Raw genomic sequence first — 18,187 nt, 5'->3', positions numbered from 1 at the left:
TCAGACTTCTCTCTTCCTCGTCGCTTCAGAATCTAAGACGTTGGTTTCACGGAGTCTCTGTACACGATCTGACATCTCTGTGTGATTATTGTGATTTAGTGTGTTTTTAATTCATCCCCTGCCCCCTCTGGTTCTGTACAAATCTGTGTCCCTCTCTCTGCTATACACACTACCAGTCTGTTTTTTCTCTCCATCCAGCAATACAGCAATACCCTAAAACAAATCAGATGTACATTATGCATAATACACTATTACATCCCAGATGTGTATTGAAAAGAGAAATGCAGGCATGTGTTCTATGTAGTGGAACAGTGTAGATTTTGTCATTGCTCTAGACCAGGAGTGTGATTATGTTTGACTGGTTTGAGAAACATTTGCCTGGACTGATTGAAATATTTTTCCAACCAAAACAAAAGCTTCTCATAAGAAGAATTTATGAAAACCAAGAAAAGACTGTATTAAATTATTTATTCTACACTATATTTCACTGTTAAATATATTTTTCCAAGATTATTGTACCTTTTACCTAATCAGCACTCAAACACATGACATTAAAATCATTTACAGAACGTGTGTTGTCTGTTGCAGTGTCACTTCCTCCTCGACCCGTATGTACAAACAATGTGTAGGAAGTTTCTTGTAGGGATACTTATGAAGCCCTTGGACTTTGATACGCAAATAGATGTTGACTCTCATGGGAAACACCTGTAATTGGACTCCTTTGTCTCCTGTAATGTAATTTCTCATGCCAGGTGAGAGTGAAAGTAAAGGTTACAGACAGTTCACCATTAACCCCTGCTTTTAGAGTCTCTCTTATACTCAGGACAGGTGTGGACAAGTGCAACTTACAGTTTTTCTCAATTGCTTGAGCACATTTGTCCAAACAGAATTCACTTTTTCAAAACAATTAACACACAGCCCCAAACTGAAACACATTGGCCAAAATGAAACATTTCATTTGCAAAATGCACTAAGACTCTCAAAACATTAAATACATGACACAAAATCAACTACCTCCATCAAAACATACAACTTGTGATCAAATGGAAAGATATTTCAATCATTCATTACATAATAGCCCAATAAATACTAACTACTTACAATATCCCCTAACATGGTTAACCTACTTTGACATGTCTGTGTCATTTGTTTATACTATAATTATAGTATTTATTCCTAAAACGTTTTGACCAAAGATCATCAATGCAGAAAGAATGTCACTCAAGAGCAGGAATATCCAGAATCAACAGGCTATATTTGACCTTTTTTCATTTATTTATTTATTTATTTATTTATTTATTTTAATTTTTTCAGGACCAAATCTCCTCACGTGGCACATCCATGCTTGGTTGTCCTCTTAAAAAATACTGTATAGTATTTGTTGTAGTGTAGTAATAACGATAATACATCACAAAGTATTACAGTATACAATAGTATTCAACACTGTACCATAGTATGTGTTGTAGAACTGTAGTACTGTAGTGTATTACAAGGTACTACAGTATTCAACACTGTCCTATAGTATATCTTAGTATATTAAAGTATAAAAGTGTCCTGTAGTATATCACAAACTACTACAGTATACTGTAGTATAATAGTGTATTATGGTAAAATATTGTACTACAGTATGTGTTGTACTATTGTAGTAATATATATATATATATATATATATATATATATATATATATATATATAATGCATCACAAGGTAATACAGTAAACTAGAGTATATGACACTATTATAGTTTTTGTTGTTGAGCTGTACTATTTGTTATACTATAGTACATGACAAGGTACTACAGTATACTATCAGTCATATGTTTAGGTTGCATTTATTATTGACAATGAAACAAAAATATTGTGAAATGTTATGGGGCGCTATATAAAGTTGTATAATTCATTATTATTATTATTATTATTATTATTATTATTATTATTATTATTATTATTATTATTAGGATGGCCTTTGTAAGTATGACAAAAGCGTATTTTAAACTGGTTGTCAGAGGGGCCATGCTTTAGGCAGAACATGTTTACATTGCTTTAAAATACCAGTACTATTATTAGCGGACTGGCACTTTACAGCAGTGCAGACTGGGAGGGGCGTGGCTTAATGGGGAAGTGAAAAGCCGTTTGTTTAGAGCCCACGTCACAACAGATGGCTGGTCGGGTAGTGTCTTATTGTCTTTCTCCACATCTCTGTATCTGTATTTCTTCTTGTTCGACTATCCTGTGCTGTATTGTGAAGGAAGGGCTCTTTAATGTTATATTCGCCACTATTTTGTGGGAACTTTATTTTAAACTATTATTGAAATAACGATATAACGTTTAACTCATGCCGTGCATTAAACTTAGCATTACTATGCGCACATTCACACTTATAGTCACTTTCTAATACTGTAAATATAGGATGGATATGCTCTGACAAACTGTATGATTACGATCTGCTTATATTGACTTAATATGAATTTAAAAGACTGGTATGTACCAGTATACATTAAACAGATTAAGCACTTAAAGTTATAATAAACACATACATGCAATGTTAAGCTCTAGTATGAACACAGAGCGCAATGGGATAATAGGATGAATAGCCGGTTGACAGGCTCGCAGAATCGCCTGCACGTAAACAGCACCGCCTCACATGTGCGCTAATATCGGTACTAAAGTCCCGTATATACCAGTTTAATGTGCTTTATTATTTGTAACCTTTGTGTAATACGTATTAGTATATAAACCAATTAACGAATGAAATTTAGTATGTAAGTAGTGGCAGTGAATACATATTAGAATATAAAACAGTATTATACTGATATAATGTAGTTTATATGCTATGATACAGTATTGTATGGTAAAAGCTTCTATAAAGCACGTAAAATCATAGAGAACATTCTGCATTATAGGGAATGAACTGAGACATGTGCGCTTTTTTAACAAGTCTCCTAGCGCAGTATTGTGACAAGACTGAATAATATGGAATAATAACATGACAAATAATCCGTATTTAAGCCCTGTATGCACACATTTAATGTATAATTATTATTAGTAGTAGCAGTGGCATAAGTATTATAATTATACAGTATTTAATACAGAAATCAATAATTCACAGTCACAGGAGATCAAGAGCTGTAGTGTCAGATGAGATTTTGGCAACTAAAATTGAACAGAGGCTGGTCTGAGACTGCAACCAAATCTGCAACACTCAACATTGGCATCTGTTTTCAAAACAACAGGTAAGATGTGCAGTCTGCCAAGGCATCTGACTGAACTGCACATTGCAGTGTGTTTAGTGTGTGTGTAGTTGTGTTTGTATTTCTGCTTAGAACCCAACAGTTACCTCCCACAGGCGGGAGAGGCAGGATTTTCACTGCTGTGCAGGAAACTGCAATCGTTGATATGGTCATCAAAAACAATGGCATAAAACTCGGAGAGATTCGGGACAGAGTGTGGGCAGACAACATTACATTTGGAAATATTCACAATGTAAGCATAACAACTATTTCCAGAGTCCTGAAACAACATCAAGTCAGGATGAAGCAGTTGTACACTGTCCCCTTGGAGAGGAGCTCTGAATGAGTCAAGCAACTCAGGAACCTTTATGGAAGGGTTGTGCCAGGTTATGAAAGGGTTGCAGTGACGAGAAATCGGCCAACGTTTGTAATTGTATGGGACAATGTGGCATTTCGCAAGTCCCGTGCAGTCACAGAGTGGTTTGCAGCCCATCCCAGGATGGTGTCACTTTACCTCCCACCTTACTCTCCATTCCTCAACCCCATAGAGGAATTATTTTCCTCATCTAGTTGGAAGGTTAATGACCACCATCCACATGATCAAATGTCCCTCCTGGACGTGATGAATGTTGGATGCCTGGACAGATCTGCAGAAGATTGCCAGGGATGGTGTACTGCCCAAGATAACATAAGGTGTGATGTGGATGAGAACCTGTGGCCAAATGCAGAAGACAGGCTTGACTAGCATTGCTGCTGTTTCTGTATCTGTAGATGGTGTAAATACAAATTCTTGTATTTTGGAATCACTCAATGCCAAAAAAATGACATAAAACATATTGACACCCATTGCATCATGTCTGATTCATTCTTGTAACATATACTGCAGTGAATTCTAAACAGTAGAAAGGTGCCATTCTAGTTTTGTAAAGACATTTTAGAAAAGAAAACATTGTGTAATGCTACCTGTTAGTGTTTTTAGGTCATTGTGCTTGTTGGGTGATAACCTTTGCTACTGTTATGGAAGGATGAGTTGATTTGAGACATGTATGAAGTGTTTTGGTAGTTTTAGTGTATTTTGGATGTGAAGTTATCTGCTGTGCCAAGCTGAAAGCTGGTTAGAAGAACTGTGTGAGCAGTTTGGAGAAAGTGATCTAAGTATTGAAAAGGGTCTTAGCGATTGTAAAAAAAACTGTAAGTGATATCAGTATAGGCATGTCTCTTGAAAAAGCCTCTGCTGGTGGGTTGCAACGCCACAGGGTGCAGCCGGGCCAGACGAGCGCAGCGTATTGTGTCTTTAAATGGACATGAACAGCATTGCCAACTCCAGATTGTGCGGGTGAAATGGGACGCATGCCTTTCACTGCGCTGGAGCTGTATTACAGACATGCATGCATGGTGTGCCGCCCGTATGATTTCATTATGTCCCTACATGCTGATCGGGACTGATCGCTCTTACTGGGTCGGGATTACAGGTGGCATCATAAGAAACACAGTGTGGCCGCTTGCCCTTCAGCCCTGCACATGCGCCGCTGCTGCCGGGGGTATTTTTGGATACCTGCCCCGCCCTTACTCCACACAGCCACGACATTCAAGCAACAATCATGAAATTACATTTATTTCATTTCCACAGCAGCATCGACCAATCAAATCAGGTTTCGGAGAGCGAAAGTGAAAGTGCAGGCTGTGCTGTGCGGCGGGGCGCTGGTGTCGGTACTGGGGTGCTGGTTCATTATCCTTACAGACTTACAGACCCTGGGGTCCAGCGTGCGTGTTCACAGGCGTGTTCACAGGTGGTGGTGTTGATATCGGTGCTTATTTTTTCACGTCACAATTGCCTGTTTCTCGACGCTTTTGACCGCCGCGCAGCCGAGGCGTGTCCTTTGCGCAGTTAAGTTTCGTTTAGTCTGTAACACAATACAGACATTTTTAAGTTTTTGACGTATGCGTATTGTGTTTATTCCTTATATTAACATTGATATTATTAATATATCGATACATATGGGTTTAAGTGGTTTATTTAATGATTCGTTCAATACATGACATTTTAAAACAAAAGTGAAAGTGTTCAGTGGCGGCGGCTCGCGTAAGGGACACGGGCTCCCACATTGTTGTAAACAGACTCTATTCTACGAGTGTATGTTGCTGTTGCGCAGAATACAATGTGTTTATATGCTGGAAATATAACAAATAATATTTAAGATGCTTTCAAACCCGACAAAGTCTATATTCCTAACATTTGAAACGCAGCTGTTTACTTAACGGGTTATTCTTCCTTCACAGGCCATGGAGATGAAGATGAAGACTTTGTTGTTTCTTGTTTGCATCGCGACCGTTTCTTCACAGGGTAATTATTATTATTATTATTATTATTATTATTATTATTATTATAGTAGTAGTAGTATTGTCGGTAAAAAATCAACAGTATGTGTAGAAATTAAATAACTAATCTATTAGATCAATTGTATCATTATCTCAAAAACATCAGGCCAATATTAGATTAATAGCATTTTAAGAATATAATTTATACTATTAACTTATGGTGGTGGAAAGAGTACTGAAAAATCCCACTCAAGTAGAAGTACTGTTACTTTGATTAAATTGTACGCAAATAGAAGTAAAAGTACTGGTATAAAAAATTACTCAAGTAAAAGTAAAAAGTAGCTCATTTAAAAAGTACAAGTTCTTTAGTTACTTTTATCAAAGCATTGTCACATGATCTCCAAGCAAACACTAACTCTCAATGTATGTATGTGTGATATATATATATATACAGATGACAAATTAAAGGAAAAAACAACAAAGTGTCTCAGTAAAGTGTTGGACACCACGAGCCGCCAGAACAGCTTCAATGCTCTCTTTCAAAGTCATTGAGTTCCTTTCCTTTTGCCATCTTGATCCAAAATCAAGGTCAACTGAGCCTGCCCTGCATTTGTATACATGCCACAGAGCATTATGGGATGTTAATTGCTTAATTGTATCATGCAGTACAGCTGTTTGGAGGCATCTGCATTTGTTATGTTCCTCCACTCATTTATTCAGGGTTTTCCTTTAATTTGTCACCCATCTGAATATGTGTTTATTTATTTAAATACCAGCAACAGCCATTTAGAAATAATAATAATAATAATAATAATAATAATAATACAAACTTTTAAATCAATATAAGCTTTATTGTTGCATATATGTGCACTCTGGCCATAATTGAGCACATAAATACATAAATAAATTCTCAATCATGTCCAGAGTGCACATATATAACAATAAAGTAACTATTCTATTGATTTAAGTCTGTATTATTTCAAAATGGCCTGCTGAGTGCTCTGGGGGAATGCTTGACATTTGAATGTGTTGCTCCTTCATTTATTGGTCTATTTGTCTGTCTGTCACCCACCATTTTCTTCCCCTGTGACAGCCTGCACAATTTGTACTCTGGTACAAATGCCTTTTTAAAAGTAGCGAAGTACAATACTTCACTCAAAACATACTTAAGTAAAAGTAAAATGATCAAATTAGAAAAATTCTCAAAAAGTACAAGTACACGAAAAAGCTACTCAATTACAGGAACGAGAGTAGTTACTGAACTTATATTCGTGAAAGTAGATGAGAAGCAAAATGGTATTAACTTTGAATCATTATAAATTAGCAGTGCCATTGAAACATTTAAATAATAGTCCACGGTCAGTAAGTTTATATAAGTGATTGGAACACTAATATGTGCTATTTAATTACATTATATAAGGATTACTACTTAATAATTTAAAGTAATGATAATTTAAAGGTAAAAATGGGAACCCCAGCTCCACCTCCAGAATCAGCACCACGCATCGTTAACAATATGCACAATATACATTTTATAATTGTTACAGTGTGAGTGTTGCAGTTTGCTGAGAACTTTATTATTATTTTGTCACTTGGTATTGTACAGAATAACTATAGACAAACCTTTGTAGGTGAAGAAGGATTAAAATGTGTGTAGGCATTAAGGGAAGCCAAACTATCGAAATAGATAAATAATTTACTAATTTATTAATCAATCAGTTTATTTATTTACTTACGTTGCCTATAGCTGTAGGGAATATTCACTCCCCTTGCATTTTTATTTTTATTGTGAAACAACAGTTAATGGAAAAAAAAAACATGTCTTGGTTTGATAAATAGGTTTTGAACCTTACAGAAATCATGTGAACCACTTTGTTTTGCACACAAACCATAATTGGTTGCACTTATGAAGTTTTTTTTATAATTAATTAATTAGATTTCAGGTTGTAACACATCAACCTGTGAAGAAGGGTGCGCCTGCCTGTCCAGTCAGGGTGGACAGACACCCCAGAGGGGACCAGGTAGACCGTACAGCAGTCTCGCACTTCGGAGTCAACACAACAACTATTGACATTGACCCCTGATGACTCCTCTGTCTGCAAGGTCCAGATATTAAACGGGACACCTTGAAGTGACGAGATTAGTGTGGAAAGATCTTGGGTCACTTTGGATGAGAGCCAATCTAACTAAATTAGTATTACAACTATTACTACTACTACTGTTAATACTATTAATGGATACGCAATAGGGAACGTCAGGGTTTGATAAATATTTTGTTATTTTCCCTCATCCACAGATGTCCACCTCTCCACAGAGCCTGAAATCCGGGGCACTCTGTCTGAGAAGGTATCAATTTCGTGCCAAATCTCGGGCAAACACAGTGCTGAAAGAATGACAGTGAGATGGTTGAAAGGCAAACAAGAGGTGTACACTTACCAGGGTGCCTCCGGTACAGGCAAGGCAGGTGCAGCGTACCTAGAACGAGCAAACCTTGTTGAGAAAGCCCTAAGCACAGGCGATGTATCCCTGCTTCTCTCCAACACCACCATCACCGATGAAGGAGAATATACTTGCAGCGTGGGAAGCTCTGCCCTGGCCACGACACAGCTTAAACTAGGCAGTGAGTATCCCCCCTCTTTGTGTTGTACAAGACGGTCCAGCCCTGAGATTTCTCTGAGTTTGTAATGAGCTGTATCTGTACTCTTAACGTGTGTGTGTGTGTATGTTGTTAATTTGTTCTTGCTCTGATTGTCTCTTCTCCTGTTCTCCTCTCTCTCACTCTCTCCCCTTCCCCACTCAGGCCTGGGCACCCGACCTATCCTGGTCATGGACAAGTTTGGTTCGGTACGCTCCCTGTCTCTGTCCTGCAAGTCCGAAGGCTGGCATCCCATCCCCGAGGTGGTCTGGACCGCCGGTGATGGTCAGACGCTTTCTGGGCAACCCGTAAAGACATCCCCGGGCTCTACTGGGTTGCTCAATGTACTCAGCTCAATTACTCTGACAGTAGAGGACGGCTCCAAAGTCACCTGCGCTATCATCAACCCCGTACTCGCCACCAAAACTCAGGAGACCCTCAAGATATCCGGTGAGTCTTTCATAATGAAACTACGAACTCAAACTGGTGTATTTTACATTTTAAGAAGAAATATGAAGCCCGAATAGAAAAGGTGGTGCATTTGAGGGGCATTATTTTGACTGTCACGGGGGAGTTAAAAGGCCACTCAGTCGCATACCTCCTCTGCAAACAACCTGTATCACATGTACAGTACTATTTTCACTGACTGTACGACTGTACTTCACCACATGGCGGCGCTGTTCACAGAAAGGTGATAAACAAGCAAAGCAGGTTTCAAAGGGATCTGCATCCTTCATGTTTTGCTCACTTGTCATTTACTGAAATAAGCATGAATGCAACAGCTCCAGTTTTAGATATTAACACTGGGTTCGTTCTCAGTTCAGTTTGTTTGTTTGTTTTGTTGTTCACACTTGTCTTCGGCTACCAATGTGCGGGGTTCGTCTGGATGTGAATTGGGGCTTGTTTTTGTGGTTCACTATCATGTTTTCCCATTACTTGGTTCACGTGTGTTCATATTGCAATAATAATCATAAGTGCATTCAGTTAATCTGATCAAATTTCTAAGTGTGCTTCTGTTTCCTCTGTAGCCAAAATCACTCCCCTAGACATTTTTAACACCTGTTTCAGTGCAGTGACTACATAAGTACTGTACAGCCAAAACTACCATACATGTAATTTCCGTTGCGTCAAATGTATGGTTTGTTTCCAGTTTACAAAAGAACCGAGACCTCCTGTGTTCACATTCACTTTTTCAAGGGAAACTAACTCAGTTCCTTTGCCAAACCGACTGAGAAACCTCTCCCAGGTCTCAGTTTGGTTAGGTTCATTTGCCAATCGCACTTTTGCATTCACTTTTTCTAAATGAGTTAAACCAGAGTATGAATAAAGCTCTAGTGTGAACAGGCCCTCAGTACATTTGTTAGTTGCCCTGGGTAATGGTGTGTGTGGGGGGGAAATATGTAACCAACAGGTAACATAAAATAATAATAATAATAATAATTTAAAATTGCCCAGGCTTTACATAGAGAGAATGCAACTGCAACAGAAAGCTAAAAGCAAGTCCAAAACAGGGGCCCCATGCAGAAAGTTGGACACAATTCCCTCAGCCTGACACTGTGGTTAAACCAGGTTACTTTTGTAACTCCCTCCCTGTAACAACTATTTGCTCCTTCGAATAAAAAGACAACATACTTTCTAATTGCCATTTTGAAAATAAAAATATAAATGCATTCGATCCCAGTGAATTCCCTGTTTACAAAATAAGTAAATAGATGTATGAATACTCCAAATGTCTATATAAACTGAATCTGCAACAACAGGGTATCAATTATTTATTTATTTTGTACAGCTTAACAGTGCAAACTTAAATCCCAAACAGCAACACAATAAGGGTTCAGCCTGTAAACTGCAGTCTTGAGTTTACAATACATATGCATTATCTGTTTAACTGTCTTTCCTTAGTCTTAGCCTAAAACTAATTTTTAACCCTTTTTCCATCACCATCCCCTTTTAATTCTTCAGGGTACACACTTGAAGTGACCCAGGTTAAAGGGGTTCAGATTCAATGGCTTCTGCTGGACTTCTGTGCTCCTCGTGATTTTTGTGAAATGTTGTTTTTCAGGTGACTTCCCCCCAGACGTCTCCCCCTGGCTCATTGCCTTCTGGATCGTTTTCTTCATTGTGCTGTCTGTAGCAGGGACCGTCTTCTACTTTTTCAAGAAGAAGCTAGAAGCCATTAAAGGTAACTGGCCTGTTCGTATCATATCATATTAACATGAGGCGAGACAGAGAAGGGATTTGTAAAAGTACTGGCTTGGTTAACGGAAGCTGAAGCAGACGTCACTTTCTCGTCATTGCAGAAGTTCACATACCTATTGTTTCAGGGGTCTCTTGTTTTTATATGCAAGCAAGAAAGAACTGCACTCAACTATTGTGTTGAGGCGGGCCTCGTTCTCAAGCCAGTCCGTACACAAGGACTGCACCCAAATATTGCATTTATGCAAACATCGTCCCCAACCAGCCTGCCAACGAGAGCCACGCCCAGCTGTTTTTAATGCAGTCAGTCCTCTTCGCAATGATACAAGGGGCAGTTTCGATCAGCTTAGACAATTTGTAGTGTTTCACAAACCATGGATAGTGGGGCATTCAAAATATACAATAAAAATAGGGATGATTCGCATGTCTACTGAGCATTGTGTCATTACAAAAAACTGACACACTAAAGTCAGACGACTAGAAGCACTAAAGTGACTCTTAAGTGACTCAAATCTATTATTAAGAAGGAAATGGCGGTCAGTTTTAATACTTCTACTCAGTAGACCTTTAAGGACTCTGGTTAAACCATAGAAACTTTATAGCCAGGAAAGAGAAAGTTTAGTTGAGGACACCATAGTGCAACATGGATATTAAAACGGTGGTACAACAATATTAGAAATGTACTATTCAAATTTCTTGTTACTATTAAAACACACACCTATTCACACAACATAATGCAAAGAGGACGCTGATTAACAAGTACAAGAACACTTCAAAAAAATAATTTCTTATTCATAACTGCTTGTGTAGCTAAAATTTTGTTTTGTTTTTAACAGTAGTTTCTTGTTCATATTGTTTTCCTTTTGCATCTATCAGGAAGTATTTTAACATAGTTGAAATTCCAGTGTTCCTCTTTTGCTTTCAGTCACACAGTTATTGAATATGAAACTGTTGATATGGGCATTTGAAAAACATGTTCACTGTGCATGTTTGTGTTCAGGGAGAACAGTAAATGCCTTTCAGTGCCACAAAGGGCGTTCAGATGATATCACACCACTTTACTAACTGACAAATCCCTGTTAAGGGTGAATATGGTTACATATGTAACTAATATTATATTATAACATGATTATCTGAGCCTGCTAGTAAGGAATACGTTCATGTTTTGTTTGCCTTCATCATTCTTCATCTTTGCTTCCCCTTTTGTTTTCCAGAGAAAGAAAGACAGGCCAAGGAAGCTGGTGAGTGGATCAGGGTTTCACAGCTGCTCTTTTCTCATAGTTGCCTCCCAACACCGAGTAACTGGAGTGAAACTAAACAAACAAAAAGAGAACAGTCCATTGTGTGGGAGAAATGGATTATAATCTCATAGTGTTGGTTAACAAGTATGAACTGGCTTCCCTCAACAGTAATGGTAATTATGATAATACTGATTGATACTTCATATTTTAAGTGTTGTGGATACATTCTGCACTTCATCAGATGTCCTTAATTATGAATACCCCTCTTTCCAAAATAATGAAAGGAGAGAAATAAGCAATTACGGTGTTACGATTGGTCTAATTTTGTGTACAGTACACTGCTCTACCATTGATACCTATCAAAGCTATCTTGAGTTTGCTGAACACTGATTCAACCGTTGAGTACTGACTTCGGTTGTCTTCTTGGGTCCGTTGATTTCCTGACCTTTAATTTTTTCATTTCCTTCTGCTTTCCACTATAAGACCATGCCTTGGTTCTCGGTTCCTGATAATGCTGACGGTCTGAGATACAGTCCAAACTCTTTTCACAAGAATCCCTACACTAGCATAATGTTTGTGTCCAAAAATACAAACTAAAAACAAGAAAAAATAAGCGCTTGTTACGTGCATTATAAAGTTCAGAGATCGGATCAAAAGCTTATTAAATCACATGGCAGTATTAACCCTATTCTAAAGCTCAAGAATATAGATTATAGTAGCCTGTTTAAAATAACCTGTTATAAGTGACCGAAATAATAAGATTTAAAACATGGCAGTCGATCTCATTTTGTGATTTGCAACGTGGAGACAGTTTCTTATTTGCTACTAGGGATGTAACGGTTTCACGGTTTCATGGTGCACCTCGGTTGTAAAAACAGATGGTTGTCATACTTTTTTTACTTTGTTTGTTGCCTCTCATCTGATTAAGAGATGTTCTAAAGTTCAAGATAAATAAAGTTGAAGATATCCAAAATAAAGTTCAGGAATTGGTTATAACTGAAATTTGTCTGTGTGTTTATCAAACATATATAATAATATTAGCAATGCACCATAATACCATAATAACATGATCTTTTTTTGTGACAGTTATCATACCGTAAAAATCTAATAGCGTTACACCCCAATCTAAGAGTTCATGATATTGGGAAGAATTTTGAAGGACCAGATATATGACACTTCCACAAACGAAGCTGCAGTGCTGGGATTTCTGCTCATTAAGCCTCATATCTTGTTTCTTTTTCAGAGAGGGAACCCCTTCTTGGCGCGCACGGTAAGATCCAAAATCCCTTCAGATACATTCATTCATAACTGGGCTGTATAACACGAGACCACTTAATACCGAGGGTGTTTACTTGAAACAAATAACTGTTAAGGCAGTTATATTGCAATATATTGTCCATTCAATGCCATTTTCAATGCCTTTTTGGTTTTTGATCCACAGAAAATAAAGACAAGAAAGAGACCAAAGAAGGTGAGTGTGTCCTTATTCCCATCTTTACATCCTTCTGTTCTACCATAAGTTCAGATCCTCCATCAAATAAAAACATCTAGATAATGTTTGCATCGCTTCTCGGCTTCAGTGCATTGATCCGCAGTGTGAGCTAAGCAAGAGAAACCATATGTACCAAGGGAGGTGGAGGCAAAACAATCTAAATCTTATGAAGGCGTGGCATTGACAGCTCTTTTAATGGTGACGTGAAATATGCTCTTATCCTCACCTTATTGCTTTCTCCTTTCAGAATACGTCAAGTTGAAGAAGGAGCTTTGTAAGTAATTTATATCTTGGTGTGTGTGAATCTTTTTGAATAATTTCAGGGTGTCTATGTGCTTTGTTTTCTATCATGTGAAACTTCAATTGTTCACGATTGGGAGGATACACTGTTTCACCAAATCATGTTTTTCCTGTTTAAAGGTCCATAAATTTAGTTTAAATGTTTATTTTTATTTCTATGGTGGCTTTCATATGAAATCAATCTAATCTAAACTAATCTGGAAATATTAAACAAGATCAAAATACATCTTAGACTAGGCCTGGGAATTGAGTCAGGCTTTAAAAACACCAATAGGCTCAGAATTTACATGCAGTCCTTTTATTTGTTTGTTTGTTTATGTATTTGTTTGTGTATGCACTTGAATACTTCGTCATAATCAGAAGATATGTCTTTGACAGCTAGATGCAGACTAGAAACAGAAATATTAAGAGCAAAGGTGGTACATTTCTGACTGAACCCTATTTGCACATTTACATGAATAAGCCTGGCATCATATTTGTGTACCATTTACATAAGGCAAAACAAAAGCAGCAGAGTGGCCAAATCCAAAAGATGAATCTCCCATATATAAACCGGGCCTTTAAAAGAGCCCTTTTGTCCTTGTTTGTGACTCGCTAACATCTGTAATTTACTCACCAGACTTTTTTTTTCCTCTTCAGCTGAAGCTAGGGTGGTCAACAATTCAGGTAATTTCCCAGTAACATTTTTGCTGGTCTAGTGCTACCTAATAACTTGACAGCTGCCAGTTTGTTGTGAGTCACCCTTCCCTTTCCATAAGTCCATCTTAGAAAAACAACACAGTGTTTGTGTGAAGTATTAAAGTTGTGACACACTGGTAAAACATGACTGATCCTGCTCAAGTGACATAACTGGAATGCGAAAATACAGCGACTGAAGGCTGCACTGGAATTAACACGACTGGATTATCCTTAAAATTTATATTTTATAACATTTTGCCTGCATTCAGTACCATAATCAGGGCAGGATACCATACCTTTGATTTTAATTGTATTCTTCCCCGTTTCTATACAGAGTGGAAACGCATTCTAAGCAAGAAACATGGTAAGTCGTCAATCCTCGTCATTTAATTTAGTTTATATATTATTGCTGTTTGATGTGATTGTGTTTCCCAAAAGCTACTCGGAAGTCACCAGACACTTGAAACGATTGCTAAACTTTGTGCACTTTCTATATATTTCAGTTTTCAACTCATTGTAGTGTGCTTTGCAGGTTTGAGAATTTACAAGCATGCGTAAGCAGAAATGACATGACAAAGCTTTTTGTTAAGCTTTGAAAATCCAAGCAAGAAAGGAATTTACTTCAAGAAGTTGGTGCGTTAAGTATATAAACAGCAGGTGTATTGTTCTGCACAGTGTCTTGTATTCATGGATTTAACTCCTATAGATTAATCAGATTCACATAATGGTAGTAGATTTCTTTTGGCATATACTTAGATACCATTTATCTCTTTCTCCCCACTGGAAAAAGACCTGTTAAATCACAATTTTAATTTAACCAATCCCAAATTACAAACTGATGGTGAGTTTTTGGGATTCACAAAAACTCTTGCTTGTACCCAGTAGAAATTCACTATCAGGTAATGGGATTTATACGGCATTGCATGGTGGGTGGAAGCTTGGGTGTGGAAGTTTGGAAAAACACAGTCCTTGAAAGAAAGATATCTTGGTGGTATACAAGATAAATATGTAAACAAGGTAATTGTTCTGTTAATGAAAACACCGGTCTCGAGATAGCTTTCTGAGAGACCGCTGAAAGAGATCAGAGCAGGAAAGTGAAATCTTGTCTTTCCCTCCTTTTCGCACATAGTTGGCATTTCCCTTACTAAGGGCTCAGAGGGCCCAGCCTTGGCAGAGGGGAATCACTACTGGGAGGTAGAGGTGGGTGAAAAGAAGGAGTGGATAGTGGGAGTGAAGAAGGATGGTGTGACCGTTACTGAAAAGTCCTCCACGAGCGAAGGGGTCTGGGCTCTGTCCTGCAGCGAGACGACAGGCTATCGCGCCCTGCTCCCCAGCCCTTTCCCCATCACCCCGGCCTCGCCTCCGAGGAAACTGGGCTGCCTGCTGGACTACGCGGAGGGGCAGCTCACCTTCTACGACGCGGATAATAGACACCGTCTGTACACCTTCGATACCAAGTTCGATGCACCACTAAAGTCGTTCTACCAATAAAACCAAATCGTTTCACTTTGTCCCACTCCTCCAATCAACAGCGCTGTGTCTTTTAAAGAGTCTTCCCAGTTGTCCCCCTCAAAGAGATAATGCTGTCAAGGAATGGCATCGACTCTTTCATTAGACTCCCGTTTCAAATGTCTTTATCTGGAAATTCCTTTAAAATACCACATGCTTCCAATTTTCCAGGTTTACCAACCACTACTACCCTGAACAACAGCCCAAATACTGTCATGGCATTGTGTATAAAGCATAATCACATGCTCTGTTTTCAGCTAGAAAACACTAACTGTAAACTGGAGCCCTCAGGGTATTAGTATTAATTCATGAATTGGGGAAAATAATTTGATTCCTCCCAAAACAAGAGCTCAAGTCACTCTTATCGAGGGCAACTTACAATATATAAGCGCAATATAAAGTGCAAAAATACAGTTCAGTTCAAGGCATAAAACATTACAAATTCCAATTTACATAATACAAAGCAATTCAAAGCATAATATATTTGACAAATTCCAATTTACCCAAGTGTATACAATATATGAGGTCTTGCATCTGGATTTAGTCATTTAGGTGGCATACCAGGGTGGATTACCAGGTGTCAGTGTTGTCATCAGATGTTCTGTGTGTGCAATTCACATAACAATGAAGCGAAAGAAATGGGACACTCAGATCTCCTTACAATGTGATGTCACTGCTTACATGGATGTATAACAGAAAGGATCGTCACAGAAGCTTTGCAGAGCTCTCAGCCTTACCTAAAGAACACGGCCTTTCTGTTAGCCTTGCCGTTTGACAGTCGTCAGCCTTCTAAGCCAAGTTACCTACTTATGGAAGTGTTGGTGTCTGCTCTCTTGTGTGCTTAGCGTTTTGCTGCAGTTCAGTGAAGCCAAAACTGCTTTTCTAAATCAAAAAAAGATTGCGGTGTTTGGCAGTGCAACCTGAATCTACTTGTTCATAGCAGGAGAAAGTGCTGTATTTTTGTTCTAAATACTTTACATTTTCTGATCGTCATGAACAATTTGCAGCATTTTATTTTCTAATTTACATTTTTTTATTTTACAGTTATTGATTTCATAGGTTTTGGATAGTGTTGCTGTGAATGTCTTAATTCATACTCCTGTTTAAATTCTGCCACTGCCCTGGTTTTTGGAGTCAAAGTTTAATAATTTACACATGGTTAAGCAAGATCAGAGTTAGATCAGAGTTGTCCCAGTTTAGTCCTTTAGTCCAAGGTCTTTGTGTACTGGCAAAAGATGAGATGTTTTTCTGTAAAAGTCCCATATATGTGTACCGAACCGCAGTGTGCAGGATTCAGACAGAGGAGACACTTAGAGGCATGCTGAAATAAGCAAACTGTGATCATGTCCTGTCGATTTGCTTCAGGGTCTTGTCATTTGAGAACTTTACATCTACATTTGTCTTCAATGCCAGCCACTTCCTTTATTTTTTTTTGCGAAACCCACATAAAAGCTTGTCTTTGCTTTCAACGAGTTGTTCTATTATTTGGAGCATTTCTTGTCAAATCTGAAGTGCTTTACAGAAGTTTGCGTATTTTTTTTTTCCACTATAAAGAGCCTTTTTAAGGATGACCGAGATCATTTAGCATTTTTATGAAAGCTGTTTGTTTTTTGTGAAAGCTTTTATCATTTATCAGGTGCCTTATTCTTTTAACCAGTTTTATTAATGTGTTTCCTCACACACAGTGTTTTCTTGTTTTAACTGTAATTATTTACCAAGTTTCTTTATTTTTCAAGAAATGTGTACACAATGGTAAAAAAAACACACTGAAGATTAATCAAACTTCATCACCCGTACATCTTATATATAATTATGTGTGTGAATTGAATTGTAAGGGTTTATTACCTGTCATAGAACATTGTGTGTTTTTCTATCATAAGGAAATTAGATTTATACTATTTTATTTCCTTGAGCATATTCACAATGTTAGAGGGTGGGGTTGTGGGGAGGTTGTGTTATTTTCAAATTTAATTTGGGCCACTATGTCATAAACACACATCTGTGTTGTATCAATTGCAATTACCGTTTCCCAAGTTAATTAAGTGCTTTGGGGTCTTTGTTCCTTTTCTCAAGAAATTCAAATGGATACATTTTAAAGGGAATCTGGTATGTCTGATAATGCTAAAAATATACAGAAGGATAGATAGATAGAAATGCATATGTAAATGTTTCTGGTTGTGTAAGTTCATTTTTACATTTGTAATGTTTTTGTTTTTTCTGTTAGTCTTATAGGGTACTAACATTTGTGCACAGTATTTCTTTCTAAAGATGAATGCATTTTTTTTAGTAATTGAAGTATTTAAATAATTGTCAGGTAACAACTGTACAGCTAGCACAAATTGTGGAAGAATGCTTCAGTTTCATTTTGCCATAACAATACAATAAAACTTCTTTCTAAAAACTCGTTCCTCTGTGATTCTCTGAACATTGCACAAAAAACAAAGACAGAGGGGCACAATTTTATTCGACTTGCTCCCCCAAATTCGACTGAAGTGATTTGTACTTGGGTATTTGTGTGTGCATTTATTTATTTGGTTAAAAAGTACAAATTGCAAAGTACAAATATTACAAATTAGCTTTAAATATAT

At 37.6% G+C, this 18,187-nt stretch overlaps 1 protein-coding gene across 4 annotated transcripts; it reads left to right on the top strand.

Moving 5' to 3' along the window:
• The first annotated feature begins 4,823 nt into the window (after positions 1–4,823).
• Positions 4,824–18,000, top strand: LOC136753599 (butyrophilin subfamily 1 member A1). 4 transcript variants are annotated; one of them, XM_066709848.1, is made up of 12 exons: positions 4,824–5,019; positions 5,510–5,573; positions 7,845–8,168; positions 8,349–8,633; positions 10,246–10,365; positions 11,594–11,620; positions 12,864–12,890; positions 13,062–13,091; positions 13,360–13,386; positions 14,052–14,078; positions 14,425–14,454; positions 15,220–18,000. In XM_066709848.1, exons 1-12 carry the CDS (start codon positions 4,831–4,833, stop codon positions 15,579–15,581), a joined length of 1,512 nt encoding a protein of 503 aa, XP_066565945.1. In that variant the 5' UTR covers positions 4,824–4,830; the 3' UTR covers positions 15,582–18,000. The 4 variants fall into 4 exon arrangements, with proteins under 4 accessions (XP_066565945.1, XP_066565946.1, XP_066565948.1 ...); XM_066709849.1 differs by having other exon boundaries at positions 4,825–5,116; XM_066709851.1 differs by having other exon boundaries at positions 4,826–5,037.
• Positions 18,001–18,187: the final 187 nt, after the last annotated feature.

The sequence above is a fragment of the Amia ocellicauda genome, chromosome 7 (genome assembly GCF_036373705.1).
Source record: "Amia ocellicauda isolate fAmiCal2 chromosome 7, fAmiCal2.hap1, whole genome shotgun sequence".
Classification (NCBI taxonomy): domain Eukaryota; kingdom Metazoa; phylum Chordata; class Actinopteri; order Amiiformes; family Amiidae; genus Amia; species Amia ocellicauda.
Note: the sequence above shows the minus strand (reverse complement) of the source record. Positions and strands in the feature narration are given on the sequence as shown.